The 18,187-nt window shown below is 34.6% G+C and overlaps 1 protein-coding gene across 3 annotated transcripts; it reads right to left on the bottom strand.

The window, feature by feature from the left end:
- Nucleotides 1-3,074: 3,074 nt before the first annotated feature.
- ABCI1 (non-intrinsic ABC protein 10) lies at nt 3,075-12,861 on the bottom strand. Of its 3 annotated transcripts, none has more exons than XM_039047709.2 (4): nt 12,384-12,861; nt 12,206-12,273; nt 11,946-12,104; nt 3,075-4,155 (listed from the first exon to the last, which is right to left on the bottom strand). In XM_039047709.2, exon 4 carries the CDS (start codon nt 4,030-4,032, stop codon nt 3,343-3,345), a length of 690 nt encoding a protein of 229 aa, XP_038903637.1. In that variant the 5' UTR covers nt 4,033-4,155; nt 11,946-12,104; nt 12,206-12,273; nt 12,384-12,861; the 3' UTR covers nt 3,075-3,342. The 3 variants fall into 3 exon arrangements, 2 of the variants coding, with proteins under 2 accessions (XP_038903637.1, XP_038903638.1); XR_005485442.2 differs by lacking the exon at nt 3,075-4,155 and adding an exon at nt 11,168-11,412 and having other exon boundaries at nt 12,384-12,796; XM_039047710.2 differs by lacking the exons at nt 11,946-12,104; nt 12,206-12,273 and having other exon boundaries at nt 12,384-12,758.
- Nucleotides 12,862-18,187: the final 5,326 nt, after the last annotated feature.

The following is an 18,187-nucleotide window of genomic DNA, read 5'->3' as shown; positions in this document are numbered from 1 at the left end:
TGAAATTTATGAATTTTAGCAAAATTATCCCAAGATTAACGTATACATTGGGGAAACTATTTTGTTTCTTACAAAACTTTATTTTATTGAGTGTTAAATGATTTAATTCACTCTTAATTGTGGTAATATATCATTTGGGCTTTTATTTTGTAATTGTGGTCAAAATTGTACTTTCTGAAATTGAACTCTACCGCATGTTCGGTTTGGTTTCAATATTTTTTTAAAACTTTTTTAATGCTTTTTCATAAATTCTAAATTATATTTGGTTCGATTCAATTCGGTCATACAATTTTTTTTAGTTTTTATTGATTTTTCATATTTTTAAATTATATATGTATTATTTTTAATATATTTATTAAAAAAAAAAAAAACTATTCGGTTCGGTTTCAAATCGGCTTCAACTTTGAAACCGAACCGAATCGCAATAATTCGGTTTGAAAATATATCAAACCATATTAATTCGGTTTTGGTTCGGTTAAGTATTCAATTCGATTTTAGCGGTTTCAATTAACACACCCCTAATTGTGGTTATTGTTGTGGGCCTTTCTTAACTTAGACACGTATTAAGATTTCTCCATCATCCCCCTATTTATTATTTTGAAAAAATTAGGTGTTCTCTTGTTATCTTGGTGTATTCCAAATATAGTCCAATAAAATACTACCATGTGACATTTTTATTTTTTAAAAAAATAACTTTTATTTATTTATTTATTTTTTGTGTGTGGCAAACAAGTGGGAAGCATATGGGTTAGACGCTACCTAGGCTGCATCTAACCATTGCCCTTATTATTTTTTTTCTTTTACCTCCGACTACGTGCATTGGTTAGTGGCAACCAACGGGGTTTTTATAGATGTCAAATAAACCCAAATGTAGAGGACAAAAGTGAGAAAGTAAGCTAGAACGAGAAGAATGGAAAATTTTCAAAAAAGAACTTGACAATGGTAACAAAAGTTATGAAGTTTTGTTTTGAAAAAGCCGATAAATTTTCATTTTTTTAAGAAAAAAATGTTTAGGTCATTCAACTTTATTTCGAACAAAAACATAAACGAAAATCAACAATCTCATTTCCCCCAATTTCTTCATCATTCTCCTCTTCAGATCCCACATTCTCTTTTCCTCTGTACCTAAGCCAATCCCCATACTGAAGGAAATGATTTTCTCTGTTTTTAATCTTATTATAAAACTCTGGGAATCGTTCATACTTCATCGGTATCCAATACACGTCGTTCGAATCACCTACATTGAGTTTGATTGTTAGATGATATATAATTAAATTTACCTTCACCCATTAGTTTAAACTTTTGGGTGGATTGATAATTTAAGATGGTATAAGAGTAGGGATTCATGGAGGTACTGTGCTCAAGTCCATGCAATATTATTTCCTCCTCTATTATTATTGATTTCCACGATATAAGAGGAGAATCGATATTTTCATTCAATCGGTAAAAAATTCATCAAAACCAAAAGAATATCATTAATTTGAATATAATATAAATAATAAATATTTGAACTTGTTAATAACTTTTCGAAAAATTGTTTTTATAATATTTTTTCAGAAATATCCATTGACATTAACAATTTAATAATATTTCTAGCAACATTGTCGTCATCAACATCGACATTTTAATTTTCGTTTTCATACTTTTAAAATTTTAGTTTTGGTACTTTTAATAAATCTTAAATTTAATCTCTCAAAATTCATTTTTATTGAAATTGGTTAAATAATAATAATAATTTTCATGTAAGAAAATATAATATTTGAATATGTTACTAAATTTATATTGAAAATGCTAATAGAAAATAAAAAGTGTTTTGGAAAAAGAAAACGATAAACAAATAGTGGAGACTAAATTTAAGATTTATAAAAAATATAGAGATTAAAAATTAGACATTTAAAAATACATGAACTAAACTTGAAGAAAGATCAAATTATAGGATTCAAATGTTATTATAAGTTATAATCTAATTTTTATTTTCCATAAATAGATAAACTATTTTGGTTAATGTGTTTTTATTGCACCCATATTTGGTATTTATGGAGGATGTATTTTAATTTGAAAAAGTATTTTAAATGACAAAATTGCTAAAAATATTTATACATAATGACAAAATATCACAATTTATCTGGACTACTATATGTATCATGATTGATTTCTTATTTGAATCGGGGTCGTTAATATCAGTTATTATTTGATTTTTCTTTTGTTAATATCATATTTTTAGTCTTTTTTTCCTTTTAGATTTTGTATAGTTATGTTATTTAATTGCACAATTTGGATTTATAATTTTATTAATATCAGATGATGCAAGCTTTAATTGGAAAATACATTGTAAATTTTGATTTTGTTATTCAGTTATAAATGAAGATTAAGTTAATCTTCTACATTTAAAAGTAGATTAAGAAAATGAACGAAATTGTTCTCTAAATCAACAGTCAGATGATTAACATGAAATTATGAAAAATAAACAAAAACGTAAAAGAATCAACAACATTGCCAACACGAGCATAACTCTAACATAAACTCGTATTATCGATTTTGTAGTCAGAAATTCGATACTCTCACCCATATATTGTTTAAAAAAATAAAATCACACCTTTAATAAAAAGACAAACATTGCTTTTGAATAATTTAGAATTAGTGTTTTTTTAGTACAGCAAGAGGTGGGAATTTGATCCATAAAATTCTTGATCGTTAAAATATCCATGTATCAATGTCAATCGAGCTAGGCTCACTTTAATCATTTTAAACTAATACCGTGTTGTAAGCAAAACTATCTAGTTTATGAAATCAGATTTTTTAAGAATTCTATTTTCAATTACATCATTCTGTTTTCCTTTTTGGTCTAATATATATTAAAAAAAACAGTGGATTTTGTTGATTGATTGACACAATCGAAAAAGAAAAAATCATATCATATACAATAGACCATGGAGGAATTATATTTTATATGCAATCGTCATAAAATACACTTAAAATTGAAGAGAAATAGCAAAATAACAATTAACAATTACAAGAAACAGGACACAAAGACGGATTAAAATAGAACCAATTCTAAAGTAAAGAGACGAAAATGATATTTTAACTTCAAAAAGATTATCTTTCGTAAAATAAAACATGAAGTTATTAGTTTTAGCTTTAAATTGAGCTATTTTAAAAAGCAATTTACTTGAGAGAAAAAACAGAAAATGGCAGTAATTTATCTCACATTTCCTATTCAACTCTTCTAGAAGTATTTTAGTGACAATCGAAACCCACAAATGGTATAGAATGAGAAAGAATGTTACTAATGACTCGACTTGAACTATGCTTGGGTTGGTAACGGTTTCGAGAAGTTACTAGCTACGATATGTCACTCCGATCAAGCATATCGACCAAGGTCATTCTCCGTGGGAACCGTGGCGGAAGCCTCAAGATCATGGCATCTTCAATCTCTATTGGTATATGTGTTGCTACAATAACGATCCCACCTTTCTTCCTATGTTCAGCAATGATGTATTCCAGCAACTTCACCCCATCATCATCTAATGCAACTGAAGGCTCATCAAGCAGCCAAATCGGTCTATCGATCGCCAACAATCTTGCAAGTTGCAGGCGTTTTCGCTGCCCCATCGACAACATTCTCGCCTTCTCTTTTGCCAATTTTCCAAGCCCCATCAGCTCGATGGCAGGCATTGACCTCCCATGCTTCCCCTCAAGCACCTCAAACCACTGAACGTTATCAATGACAGTAAAGTTCTCCTTAATGGCATCTTTAAGTGAGAGCCAATTCAACTGAAGCTTGTATTGGTGGAACACTCCTGATTCTGTAATGTCATGCCCATTCCATAGGATCTCACCCGCAGAAGGTCGGGAGAATCCAGCCAACATTCGTAGGAATGTCGTCTTGCCCGAACCATTGGTCCCGGTCAGCACGAGTGCACTGCCATCGTGGATGGAGACATTAACATTTCTAAGGATTTGCTGGGCATTTCGCATACAGGAGACCTGGTTGAGTAGAAGGCGAGGAAGTGGCGGTCTTCTAAGAGACATTGGTTGAGATACAAAACTAGTATTCACTGCAAAAGCCTAAAATTCTCCAAACTGAATACAGACATCTCCCAAGTTTGCTCTTTTAGGCTCAGCTTCATAAGAAACTACACACACCAACACTACCTGTAGTAGAACAGAGATGTAAATAAATAAATAAGAATCATGTACAAAATACCAGCAAAAGATTTCATAATCTCAGTATTTGAGAAGCCAAGAAAAGGAATAACTCTAGAATCTGAATGTAATTTGCCCAAGTTAAGAAGAAACAAGAGTTTCACAAAATGTCTCAGAAAAAAAAGTTTCAGAAAATAAGTATTACTTTCAATGACAAGAGAAGCACTCTTGATACATTTTTTGAGAATCTCATCTTTCTTGCCATGTAATGGAGCAAATGTACCTCAAACAGAAAACTTAGGAACGTAACATCAAAAGTGAACTAACTCATCATAAAAACTATATGAACTGTAGTTTATTTATCAGCAGAGGTACAAAATCAATAGAAGAATTCTAGAGCTTCCCCTCTCTCTCTCTTAACCCAGCCTCTCAAATAACTAACCAAAAAGATACCTCCCCACAGCTCATAAATTCCCTTATATACAAGCACCAGCATGTATATTCGCTATGGGACCCACGCCCGACTAACTTCTCCTATACACATTTGTAATTGTGGGTCTATCAAAAAATGAATACTAACTCATTAAATTAAAACAAACTAAACATATTAAAACTTGTGAGCATAACATCAAAACTTATAAACATAACACCTAAATTTAACTAACTTCTCAAAACTGATGTGCATAAACACTCAAAGATAATTAACTTATCAAATGCTTTTTAAACATAACAACTAAATTTAATTAATTTTCAAAACTTATGAACATAAAATCTAAATGAATCAAAACTGATCAACATAACAATAAAACTCAATTATCATGAACATAAATACTGAAAAGATCAAAATAACACAAACAACCAAACTTATCAGAACATTAACATACTAACAAACCTTGAACAAACTTATCATGAAAATAAATACTAACTCGTCAAATTAACACAAACAATAAAACTAAACAAATTGTGAAAATGCTAAACTCTGAATTAAATCAAACAACTAAACTAATTAAAATGTGAGCACAACAACATAAATTAAACAAACTCATCATAAAAATGAACACTAACTAGTCAAATTAGAACAAACCACTAAACTTATAAAAACGTGAACATAACATCAAAACTTAACTAACTTAAATATGAAATCTACACTTGACTAACTTATCAAGACTTATGAACATAATATCAAATTTTCTTTCATTCTTTCTTTTTCCTAATAAAGCACTTTCATTGAGAGAAAAATGGAAAAATACAAAGGCATAGAAAATAACCAATCCCCATGAAGAAAATGGGTCCAATCAAGCAAAATAGTGCCTATAGAATAATTAAAAAACTTTGAAGCTAAAACTCAAAGACAAACATGAAACCTAATAAGGGTCAAAACATCACTAGGCTCCTTTTCCAACCCTCTAGACACTCTGGTTTCTTTCTCCCAAAAATTCCACATGATAGTACGCACCCCCTCCAACCACAAGAAACGATCTTTCTCATGAAGAGGCCAATAGAGGAACTGTCCGATAATAACAATAAAGGATGTGATCCAAGTTTTCCTCCACCTTACAGAGAAGACAACAAAACAAGTTCATTAGTGACAATATCCTCCTCGAGAGCCGATTCAAAGTATTCACATGTCCATGTAGAACTTTCCAGGTAAAGAATCTCACTTTCTTAGGAATCTTAATCCTCTAAAGGGGTGAGATAACAGACTCACTAAAAGGAGCATGATACAGCAGACAACAGAAAAGGTACAGGAGAATCCCTCCATATGATTGGGATTCCAGACATGCAAGTCCTTTCTCCCACGCTTAAAGTTAAACTCTCCCAACAACGACAACAAAGAGATGACATCAATCACTTCCCTATCGGTCAAAGAGCAACTAAACTTCAAGGAAAAAGGAAACTGAGCTCCCTGATCAAATAGTCAAAACACTAAATGATTTTTTAAAGAAGGATAAAATGATAGACAGGGAAACGTACAACTACGAGGTCTATCCTCCAACCACTAGTCTTTCCAAAAATACATTTCCACGATTTACGCCCTCTCTCACTCGCCGTTAGGATTGGCAATAGAGTCGGGGCGGAGCAGGGGAGGGTTCCCCATCCCCGTCCCCGTTGGGGGATTTTACTCCCATCCCCGCCCCCGTCCCCACCATTTGAAGGTAGAGACGGGGGCGGGGACTCCCCATCAGGGAAACAGGTCCCCATGGGGACCCATTCCCCGTCTTCCCTTTTGTTTCCCATAGGCACTTTTTTATTTTTTCCCCCTAAAATTCTATTTGGTTTGGGCTTGGACACTTTAGTTGGGCTTAGATTTGGCTAAATTTAACTGGGCTAAATGTAAAAAATTAAATACCCAAAATATGGGCCTTATCCCTTTAAGTGGTTGTCGAGTGGAGTTAATGGCACTTATTGAAAGTTGTGGAAGGATATTTCTAACAAGCTCCCGTCTTTCTCCCATTTTGTCTAGTGTGTGGTAGGAGAGGGCAAGGAAATGTATTTCTGGAAAGACTAGTGGTTGGAGGATAGACCTCGCAGTTATACATTTTCCTGTCTTTTATCATTTTGTCCTTTAAAAATCATTTAGTGTTTGACTTTTTGATTTGGTCAGGGAGCTCAGTTTCCTTTTTCCTTCAGGTTTAGTTGCTCTTTGACCAATAGGGATGTGACTGATGTCATCTCTTTGTTGTCGTTGTTGGGGGAGTTTAACTTTAAGCATGGGAGAAAGGACTTACATGTCCAGAATCCAACCATATGGAGGGATTTTCCTGTAATACCCTTTTCTGTTGTCTGTTGTATCCTTCTCCTTTTAGTGAGTCTGTTATTTCACCCTTTTATAGGATTAAGATTCCTAAGAAAATGAGATTCTTTACATGGAAAGTTCTACATGGACGTGTGAATACTTTGAATCGACTCTCGAGGAGGATATTGTCACTAATGAACTTGTTTTGTTGTCTTCTCGGTAAGGTGGAGGAAAACTTGGATCACATCCTTTATTGTTAGTATCGGACAGTTCCTCTATTTGCCTCTTCATGAGAAAGATCGTTTCTTGTGGTTGGAATTTTTGGGAGAAAGAAACCAGAGTGTCTAGAGGGTTGGAAAAGGAGCCTCTACTGGGTCCCCTGGGTGACCGTTAGCCTCCCTTTCAAGGCACAGGTGTGCATCGCGTATCATAGGCATAAACATAGACATAAGCGTAAGTGGCGAATCCAAAGGCACACTTTCATAAGTAGTGATCCCGAAGGGTCACAATCATAAGCATAGGTGGTGATCCCTAACATAATCATAAGATGTGTACTCGAAGGGTGAGGGAGAGAGAGTGTCGTGAAAGGGGAAAGAGGAAAGGACGAAGAAGAGTTTTTTTTTTTCATTCCCTTCTTTGACTGCATGCAATTGAGCCAAGCCAAAACCCACATACCACATAATAAATTCCATTAAACCCTAATTGACTAGTCAAAGCCAATTTGTGCTTTTTTTAATATTATATATATTCATCTCTTCTTTTTTTTTTTTTTTTTTTTTTTTGGAATTTTGATCTCCCCCAATTTGAAATCAAACTCCCAACTCTTTCCTCATAATAAATTTTCTCCTTAAAGAAAATCAAGCTTCTCTTATCAACTTAGTTTAAATTCATTATCTTCTCAAAAATAAATCCCCCGACTTTAAAATTTCAAACCCACAATAATGTATCCCATTTTTCTTAAATTGAATTCAAACTTCCAAATCTTCACAAATATCTCCTAAGTTAATTATCTTACCACCTAAATTTCAAATTTCCGAATTATCAAGTGAATCCAATTGATTTCAAGTTTCTTATCAACTCCAATTAAATTCAAAATTTTAAATCCACAATTAACTTGAAATTAACCAATTACCTCTTTCTAAATAATCAAACCCAGCCCCATTAAATAAATTAATGCCCAAACAATTCAAGATAAATTTTTTTAAAAAATCTTGAAATTCGAGATATTACATTTTTCCCTCCCTAAGAAACTTTTGTTCTCGAAAGTTTTAGTCCTGCAAAAGTTTTGGGTACTGGGCTCTTGTCCTCTCGTTCCCATGTCGCCTCCTCGAACTGGTGATTCCGCCATTAAACTTTCATTAGTGCTATCTCCTTGATGCGCAAAACTTTTACTTCTCTAGCAAGAGTTCGCTTAGGTTACTCCTCATAATTTATGTTCTTATTCAAGTGTAAAGGCTCAAAGCCCACTACATGAAACGGATTTGTCACATGCTCCCTCAACATGAGATATGAAAACAATATGAATTGCACTAACTCAGCAACTTCCATTCACTGACCTCATCCCAGTGAACGGGAGACCTGCAACCTTTTTCCATATACAGTAATTAAAATGGCGACATGCATATGGTAGACTGATAACTGTTATTAGTAAGATTCAAGTGGGAGTCCCAACTCCTTACAAAACCTAGCATGCAAACGCGTAACATATCCTCTAAAGTTTAATTCAAGCACTCGGTTTAACCATCTGTGGGCGAAAAATTCCATTAATACCCGACCGGGTACCTAATGGTTCCCCATAAGTGTGACACGGTCCTCCATATACAACCTCAAAACTTAAGATGCTGAAGAACCAATAGTACTATAGCAAATTCGTTCTGAAAACTATCATGAGCATAGGAAGTCTTATTTACTAGAAACATGCATCAGAACCATTCGTGCTAGCATGGAGAAATCATAATACGTGTCGCAGAGCAATTGGCCACACTGTATACGACGTAATCTCAAGATACTTACAAAGAAAATCTGATCAATTGGAAATTACTTTTACTATGGGGAACCCCAATTGTGATGTCTTTCTTAGTAGCTACGTGTCTGAGAAACAACTTCATCCAATTAAGTCTCATGCTCATTAGAGTCTTAGCATAAGGCCTTCTACTACCAACGTTATAAAACTTACTCGCCAATCTTCACGTTGCTCTTTAGTCCTAAAACAACTGCATATCACTATTTAGACCCTACTACGAATGAGTCTGGAAATCTTTTTCATAATGAGGTTCCTGAAGCCCCTGGACAATATAATGTGTCAGTCCATCTAAAACACATCCTCAAGACCTCATAATAACTGTATCTGATCCATGAATGTAGCTTTTAAGAAAAGAACCTTCCTAATTCATAAATCCACCTCAAGAATATTTATTTTTCTAAAGTTGGTAAACTCTTTGTCCACGTAGAAGAAAACATATTATCTGTAGTGCCCCAACCCATAATTCAGAATCTAAATTTGACACCTAACGACCCTAGCATCTCTCTTTCTTAACAAACAAAACTAGTGTGCTCCGAGGTGAGACATCGGCGCATAAAAGAACTTTGCTAAACAATTCATGTTTCTGTGACCTGAGCTACTTCATCCCAATTATAACCACTTCTTGCTATCAACTCGAGCCTCATTCTCGAGTTCATCTCTTGAGCTATCATCTAGAGAGACCCAGATACTTTATTAAATGGTAGCGGCCCTCCTTGTATACTTCTCCCTAGATAACTCCCATTTTTCACTTAAAATGATTGCACACTAGTTTCTAGTCAGAGCTCGCGCCTAAAGTCACAATCACTTAATCCTTGATAACGCCTTCAATAATTTACCTTTCCGCTATTAAAGCCTCAATCTTCCATTTCAATAGTTCCTAGCAACCATTGCTACTAACAACTGCCTTTTAGGTTATCCCTCCTTACCCTTTTGTTTTTAGAAAAGCCTTTCGTGTTGACACTGAGCTTCATAACCAACGGTTTACATAATTTCTTCCACCAACATATAATAAGGTCCAAAGTCCCAGTAGTAACTAGATTGCTTATACCAATTCTAAAGGCTCACATACACCAAATTTCTATCTTAGAAGGTCAAACCAAACTTATGTACATGTAGTCTCAAAACATTAATTTCCTCTGTCTTCCCAAAATAATAAAATCTTCCCTATGTACTTTGATTTTCCTCACACTTATCCTTGTTAAGACTAATTTATCCAAGGTACTTTTCCTCTTTCCAAGTGTGACATAAAATTCATACTAAGTGTAACTCTTCTAAACTCTTCTATATATCGTACCTCTCCAACTCAAAGTTTCCATCTTGTGTAGAATTCACCATCACAACATCTTGTTACTTAAAACTCCAAAAAGTCTCCCTCTCAGTCCAATTGATCAATTTCAAGTCTTTTCACCCTAACAATGACATAAGTAAGACCCACAATTATATGTCGTGACTTCTCAATTAAAAGCCACAATATTTTTTTTTTCCACTTCAAGTCTTAGGTACCTTGTTTACCCCATCCACCTTAACTTCACAAGAGTGATTATAACATATCAAAAACTTTACTCAAAAGCCAATGACTTCAATAGGTAGCAACCTAAAATTGGGTCCCTTAATATATCTTTTTTTTTCAATGATTAGGACAATTACCTTGATTTCAATGTACGCACATACTTCATTGCAACAAAGTTTCTTTTCGCAACACCACTTTCACTTTCTACTAAAACATGCCACAAGTTCTTTAATCAATGCTCATATAGACATGCAACTTTGTTTTCTTGCTTAAACAAGTACATCCTTTTTTGTCTTCATTACCATAATGTCGCATAGTTTTATCATACCTTAAGATATTTGAGCTAAAATATATGTCCCTTTCTAAAAGTCCTTCCATGAGATAAGTGACAAATGACCTCATAATATTTTTTTTTTTTTCCATAGTGCCATAGTTGAACAACAATCTCATACTAGCTTCTTTCAAATCGTTAAACGATCAATAGATCATAATTAGTGTATAAACCAAACAATTTTTTTATTTTTTTTTTGGCACAACTTTCATAAAAATTTTATTTACGATACATACCTGGTGATGACAAAGAATCCATTGACGAGCCATAGGGACATTTTGGACTTACATTGTAAGTCAGTCTACAGAACCTAAAAACTTAGACTCTGATACCAACTGTAACGACCCGACTTTCTAAGACTGAATTGGACCGTTACTACATGCATATATAAATCTCAAACAACTCTTTACAAAATATGACTAAAACCAAAAGAATTTCATAAAATAAATTACTTTTACAAAAATTCAAATAACTATAAATCTTTGATTGGGGTTCCCCCTAAAACGTAAAATTCAAATAAGAAACATAATTTAAAACTCCAAATATTTGACTATTAACGACTGTAACATGAAAAATATGAAAGACATGTGTGAAAGCTTTTGTCCAGTCCCAATGGCACGGTTACGGATTCTTCTTGTCATTCGTCGGTCTCTCCTTGCTCTTACCTGAAAAACATATCATAAGAAATGGTGGGTATAAAAATACTTAGCAAGTGACCCTCTATTGGGCCTCCTAGGTGACCATTAGCCTCCCTTTCGAGGCACAGGTGTGTATCGCGTATCATAGGCATAAACATAAGCATAAGCGTAAGGGGCGAACCCAAAGGCACGCTTTTATAAATAGTGATCTCGGAGGGTCACAATCATAAGCATAGGTGGTGATCCCCTAGAGACACCGAATATAATCATAAGATGTGAACTCGAAGGATCATAAATATGCGATGTGCACAACTTCATAAGAACACTAACAGTCACCAACAGTCTAATCATGCAACATTCGGCATTCAGATTTTGCACCAACCATAAACATGATATCCTAACCTTAGTAACATGGTCAAAGGTTTCCAGAACACCACCAACAATCCATCCGTCAATCAAATCATAGCAGATCATTTCATCAAAATAAATCATGCATTCGGCATACTCAAAGCGTAACATCAACTTGGGATTCGAAGGAAAATCGATAGTAAATCACTTACCTTGATAATAAACCCAAATATGTTCAAGAAAGTTTATCTCTTATTTGTTCAATAAGATCTTGAATCAAGTCCTCAAATCCTCCAAACCAACATGTTCCAAATTTCACCAAAATCCAACTTCAACACCTACTAGACAGCAACTTTGACAACCTCCAAACTCTAATCCAAAGTCGAAACAATATGAGTAAACAAATTTTAGTTCAACAACTTTATGGGTGACCAACCCAAGCCAATAACTCCACAAAACTCATAAAACTCACCTTAATCAACCAATAAATACTTCAAGAATGTTGGACAGTTCGCTTCCAACTTCCAATTTCCTCCGAACCTTGAATATAAGGTTCAAACATGTTGCATAGACATAATCTTAGATCAACACTTAGTGGGTCATCAAAAACCATTACAAAAGCAACCCAAAACTCAAAATTAGAGATATACCCAACACCCAACTTCAAAAAGGCGGCGACTGAGGACGGAGGCAAGAACAGCGGTGATGGAGAAAAGCGACGGCGCACGACGGGCGCGACCTGTAGAAGCTGACGGCGCAGATTCGTGTGGCTCAGACTGGTGGTGCGCGGCGGTGTGTTAGCGAGGGAGGCTGACGAACTGTGACAGCGTAGCAGAGGTTGATGGGTGGCGATGGAGTAGATGTCGACGAGCGGCGCGGATGGGCTGGTGGCCGGAGCTCTCTGCAAAAGTTGTGGAGGCTGAAATTTGTGGGTGAGGGAGAGAGAGAGGCGTGAAAGGGGAAGGAAAGGAAGAAGAAGAGTTTTTCTTTTCCTTCCTTCTTCTTAGGCTGTGGGTAATTGAGCCAAGCTAAAACTCAATTTTTAATATTATATATATTCATCTCTTCTTTTTTTTTTTTCTCCCCCAATTTAAAATCAAATTTCTAACTCTTTCCTCATAGTAAATTCCCCCCAAGAAAATCAAGCTTTTCTGGTCAAATTAGTTTAAATTCATCATCTTCTCAAAAATAAATCCACCAACTTTAAAATTTCAAACCCACAATAACTTCTCTCATTTTTTTCTTAAATTGAATTCAAAATTTCAAATCTTCACAAATATCTCCTAAATTAATTATCCTACCACCAAAATTTCAAATTTCCGAATTATCAAGTGAATCCAATTAATTTCAAATTTCTTATCAACTCCAATTAAATTTAAAAATTTTTAAATCCACAGTTAACTTGAAATTAACCAATTGTCTCTTTCTAAATAATCAAACCCAAACCCATTGAATAAATTAATGTCCAAACAATTCAAGATAATTTTTTCAAAAAAAAATCTTGAAATTCGGGATATTACATATCAAACTTTGAAATCATATTTGAAGTCATGTATCTTATCTCGTGAATGTCATAATTCGTCTTGTCAGAAATAGCCTATTTCAGTTTACAATTTTTTGGGAAAAAAAGATTAGCAATAGGATATTTGGATCCAGAAAACATTTCAGTCACGTGAGAAAATATTTTCAGTTCTCACATATCTCTTTTGTTAATACCCGATCTTGATCCAGAGGTAGACACTTGTACTTTGGTTCTCGTTGTTTTAATCGATAAAAAAACAGTTTTGTACTTCAATGTAGTGGACCATCATAAACATTCAAAGCAGTTTCCCCAAATTCCTTTCTTTTTTTGTGAATGACCCAAAAAGACACACTACTACGAACTTTTTCAATCTCATTTCCTGTCATTGTCAACCTATCTTTCACAACTAAATTCAGAATATGCGCAACACCATAATATGAAATAAACTCCCCTCCGATATTAAGTTTCCACACAAACTATCTACAAGCATATTAACCATAGAGTCATTTGTACTTCAATTATCTACTGTTACAAATGACAATTTTCGATCAATATTCCAGTTAGGGGTGTACATGGGTCGAGTTGAGGGAATTTTTTGGACCAATCCGAAAATTCGGGTTGATCAGGTTGGCAACCTGAATGACCCGAATAAGGTCTCCAACCCAACCCAACCCAACCCTTAAAATTTCTGGTTAGGTTGGGTTGGGTTGTTGTGTTATTTTTTTTTTCTTTTTTCTTCTTACATTTTTTATTAAATTAAAATACTTAAATTTATGGGTTGTTTTAAAATAGAAAAAATTAACCAAAATATTTACAAAATATAATAAAATTTTAGAGCTATCAGTGTTAGATTTATTTACAAAATATAATAAAATTTACGTGTCTATCAGTGTCTATCAACGTCTATCATTGATAGTTCTAAAATTTGGTTATATCTTGTAAATATTTTTAACATTTTTACCATTTGAAATAATTTTCCTAAATTTATGTACAACACATACTAATAATAAAAATTTCATAAAACTCAAATGTTAAATATCAAAATCTAAGATATCTAATACAAAGTTCAACAAACATCATAAAAATATATGAGTTATAATAGTTATAAGTTATAATATATAAATATTTTTAATAATATTGAAAATTCAGGTTGGGTTGGGTCAATCCGAATTTTCAAAAGTGTAACCCGAACCCAACCCAACCCAACCTAAAATTAAAACTAACCCAACCCAACCCTTACAATTTGGGTTGGGTGGATTATTCAGGATATTGAGTCATTTGGACACTCCTAATTCCAGTTTAACAGACATTCCATTATTGATTCATAAAGCATCTCAGAAGTGTGTGGAGAAGGGACATATATAAACCTAATTATTTTGTTTTGCAAAACCCAACTATCGTCAACAAAATGTGTAGACAGTCGTATAACATTTTGTTTGGTGGTTGGAAGTCCACATGTCCGTTGTATGGGGAACTTTTCCTTTGATCCCATTCAACAATGTCGTGGTTTTCAACTTCTAGTCTCATAATTTTTCAAAATCTCCTTCTTTATTGTATTTCTTGACACTATCTTAAACAACGGTTGGATGACATTACAAAATTCCCTAAAACCTTCACGCTCAACTATTGAGAGAGAATATCCATGTTTGATAATCAACTATTGAGAGAGAATATTCATGTTTGATTATCATCATAGATAATGCTTTTCTTGCAGCTTCCTGATCGAAGTTATGTAAACTCAATGTATTATCATTCTTTCTGTTAGGTTTCAATAAGGATTGTAGTATGTCCTTTTGTCCCTTATATGGGCATATCTTAATATGGTCATGCAAATGTTTGGTTCCATTTTTACCGTCATCCCCTAATTTTTGTTTGCAATAATTACAAACCGCCTTGTCTACTCCATTTATTTTTTGCTTCTTAAAATGGTTCCAAACAACCAATGTCAATCTCCTCTTTAAAGATCCCTTCTCAATATCCTCACCAAGAATAACACAATTATCAACATTCAAATTATCATCATTTGAGGAGCATGGAGTTAAATTTGGAGTTAGAGTGATGAAGATATTGTTTTCAACCTAGCAAAGATTTAATTTAAAAAACCCTCATTAGACTTAGACTTAATTTTCAAATATGTCGTTGGTCTTTTTGTTATTTATTCTAAATATTTTATTTTGATCAAACAACATTATTATATAGACTTATGTTTCATTGTTTAACTAGTATTAAGTTTGAATAACTTCGTAAGAAAATATTTAATACACAATTTTATCAAATAAAATACAAATTAAAACCTTTTAAAGAACGAGATAATTTCTATAAAAATTATTATCATTTAATTTGAGCATGTTTTTTCCTTTTACTTTTAGCAATTGCTTACATATAGTTGATTTATTTCCATTGAAAATGATAAATTTGTAAATAGTTGGACAAGTATTAAAGTCCATTCAAATGCAAATGGTTTCTAAAAATGGTTCTATTAAAGTAAACTGCAAGATGATCTTCAAGCTTCTTTTCTTTAATAACAAATTTAATAGAAAAATATATTAGAAAATTGCATGCTTTTAACTTTGAAATTTGATTAGAATTAAGAATAACATAAGACAAAATTCAATTTGTTAAGAAGCTGTAACATTTTGAAAGGTTGACTTGAAAGGTTGAAAGTCGTAAAAATTATTTCAACTTGAAATGCTGAAAGCTAGAAAAATAATTTAAGTCTTTCTGCTTGTTAAAAATACCTTACCGTGGAGACGAACGATGACGAACACTGAACGGAGAGCACGCTTGGCAGCAACAGTGACGAATGTTGAACGGAGAGCATGTCTGGCAGCAGTGAACGGAGAGCACATTTGGCAGTAGTGAACGGTGACGAATGCTGAACGGAGAGCACAACTGGCAACAGTGAACAGTGAGGTGACGAATGCTGAACGTGAATGGGCTCGGTGGCATGCTCTGCAGCAGTGAGAAGAGAATAAGATGGAGGCTTAACGTGAACGTTGTTGGTTTAAAAACCAGGGATCTACACAAAAAAATCTCACGCACTCTGATATATATTTGAAGAAAACAGACAAAACAAAATATTCTGGAAGCAAAATATATTAGCGAGAGAAAGAAAAGTAATAGAACTCCCTATTTATTATTCGATTGATGGACTTACATTTATAGTCTAATAACAACAAAATAACCACAAACCATTAACATAATGCTTACTAAAAAATAGCAACGTGTGGACTTCTTCTTCCACACGATCCGGAAGATTCGGTCTTGAATCATGACCGGATAATTAGCTCATACTACTCCCCCTAATCCTTACATGATTCTAAATCACGCACACCAAGTAGCTGACGCATAGCAACTAACTTCACTCCTGTCAATGCTTTGGTCAGTGCGTCGACTCATTGTTCTCCGGTGTTGACAAATTCAACGACAATTTTCCCTTTCTCGACACACTCTCGAATGAAATGAAAGCGTGTATCTATGTGCTTACTGCAGCCATGAAATACGGGATTCTTCATGAGAGTTATCGCGGATTTATTGTCCACGAACAATGTTACTGGTCTTGGCTCCATTCCAGTTAACTCGCTAACAAGGCTTCTTAACCACAATGCTTGGCAAGCCGCGGTAGTGGCTGCCATGAACTCGGCTTCGCAAGATGAGAGTGCCACTGTCTTTTGCTTTTGCAAATTCCATGAAACCAAGCTTTCATTTAAGTAGAACGCCATTCCACTTGTGCTTTTCCTCCCGTCGAGATCACCGGCTAAATCATTGTCAGAGTAGCCAAATATATCGACTTCTCAGGGACCTTTCACATAAGTGAGCCCAAAGTGAATTGTCCCTCTCAAATACCTAAGTATTTGCTTGACCACCTTGTGATGCATGGCCGTAGGCCTTTCCATATACCTGCTCGCCATCCCAACAGCATATGAGAGATCCGGTCTTGTGTTCAACAAGTATCTAAGACAACCAACGATGCTTCTGTACTCCGTAGCATCAATTGGTGCTCCTTCCATGTCTTTGTGAAGTCGTGCCTTGGGTTCCATCGGGTACTTCGTGGCATTGTAGTCAGCCATTCCGAACTGGGACAAGATTCTTTTGGCATAAGTTGGTTGTTTGAGCAAGATTCGACCCTTCTATTGTTCTACTTCAATCCCTAAATAGTAAAAGAGAAGACCCAAATCGCTTATTTCAAATTTTGCCATCATTTGTTGCTTGAACTTGTTGACTTTTTCGGTTCTACTTCCCGTTACAATGAGATCGTCAACATACACTCCAACAAGAACACTTTCTTCTCCTTCTTTTCTTGTGTAGACTGCTTGCTCTTGAGTGCATTTCCCAAAGCCAAGCTCTTTGAGACTCTTATCAAGTCGAATATTCCAAGCTCGTGGAGCTTGTCTCAATTCGTAGAGAGCCTTCGACAACCTATACACCTTGTGTTTCTGGTTTGGAACCTCAAATCCCTCCGGTTGAGTAACATATACTTCCTCTTCCAATTCCCCGTTGAGAAACGTTGACTTCACATCTAGATGGTGTACCTCCCAATTTCAGTTTGCAGCAAGTGCAAGAATGACTCGAACGGTGTCAAGTCTTGCAACCGGTGCAAAAACTTCTTCAAAGTCGATGCCTTTTCTTTGTACATAGCCTTTAACAACCAATCTTGCTTTGTGCTTGACAACTTCTACATTAGAGTCTTTCTTCAATTTGAACACTCATTTTAGACCAATGGGTTTGTGTCCCTATGGAAGCTCGATTAGACTCCATGTGTTGTTCTTCTCAATGGATTTCAGCTCGTTCTCCATTGCTTCGTACCAGCGGGCCTCGGTCGCAGCTTCTTGGTAGCAAGTCGGTTCTTCGGACACCACCATCATCACCTCATTTTCTTGTTCTTCACCGCCTACAACTTCCTCTGTGTTGGCGTAGATGTCAGCGAGAGAT

Source organism: Benincasa hispida, chromosome 11 (genome assembly GCF_027475165.1).
Source record: "Benincasa hispida cultivar pf3 chromosome 11, pf3_genome.v1.1, whole genome shotgun sequence".
Classification (NCBI taxonomy): Eukaryota; Viridiplantae; Streptophyta; class Magnoliopsida; order Cucurbitales; family Cucurbitaceae; genus Benincasa; species Benincasa hispida.
This window is presented reverse-complemented; position numbering and strand designations above follow the sequence as displayed.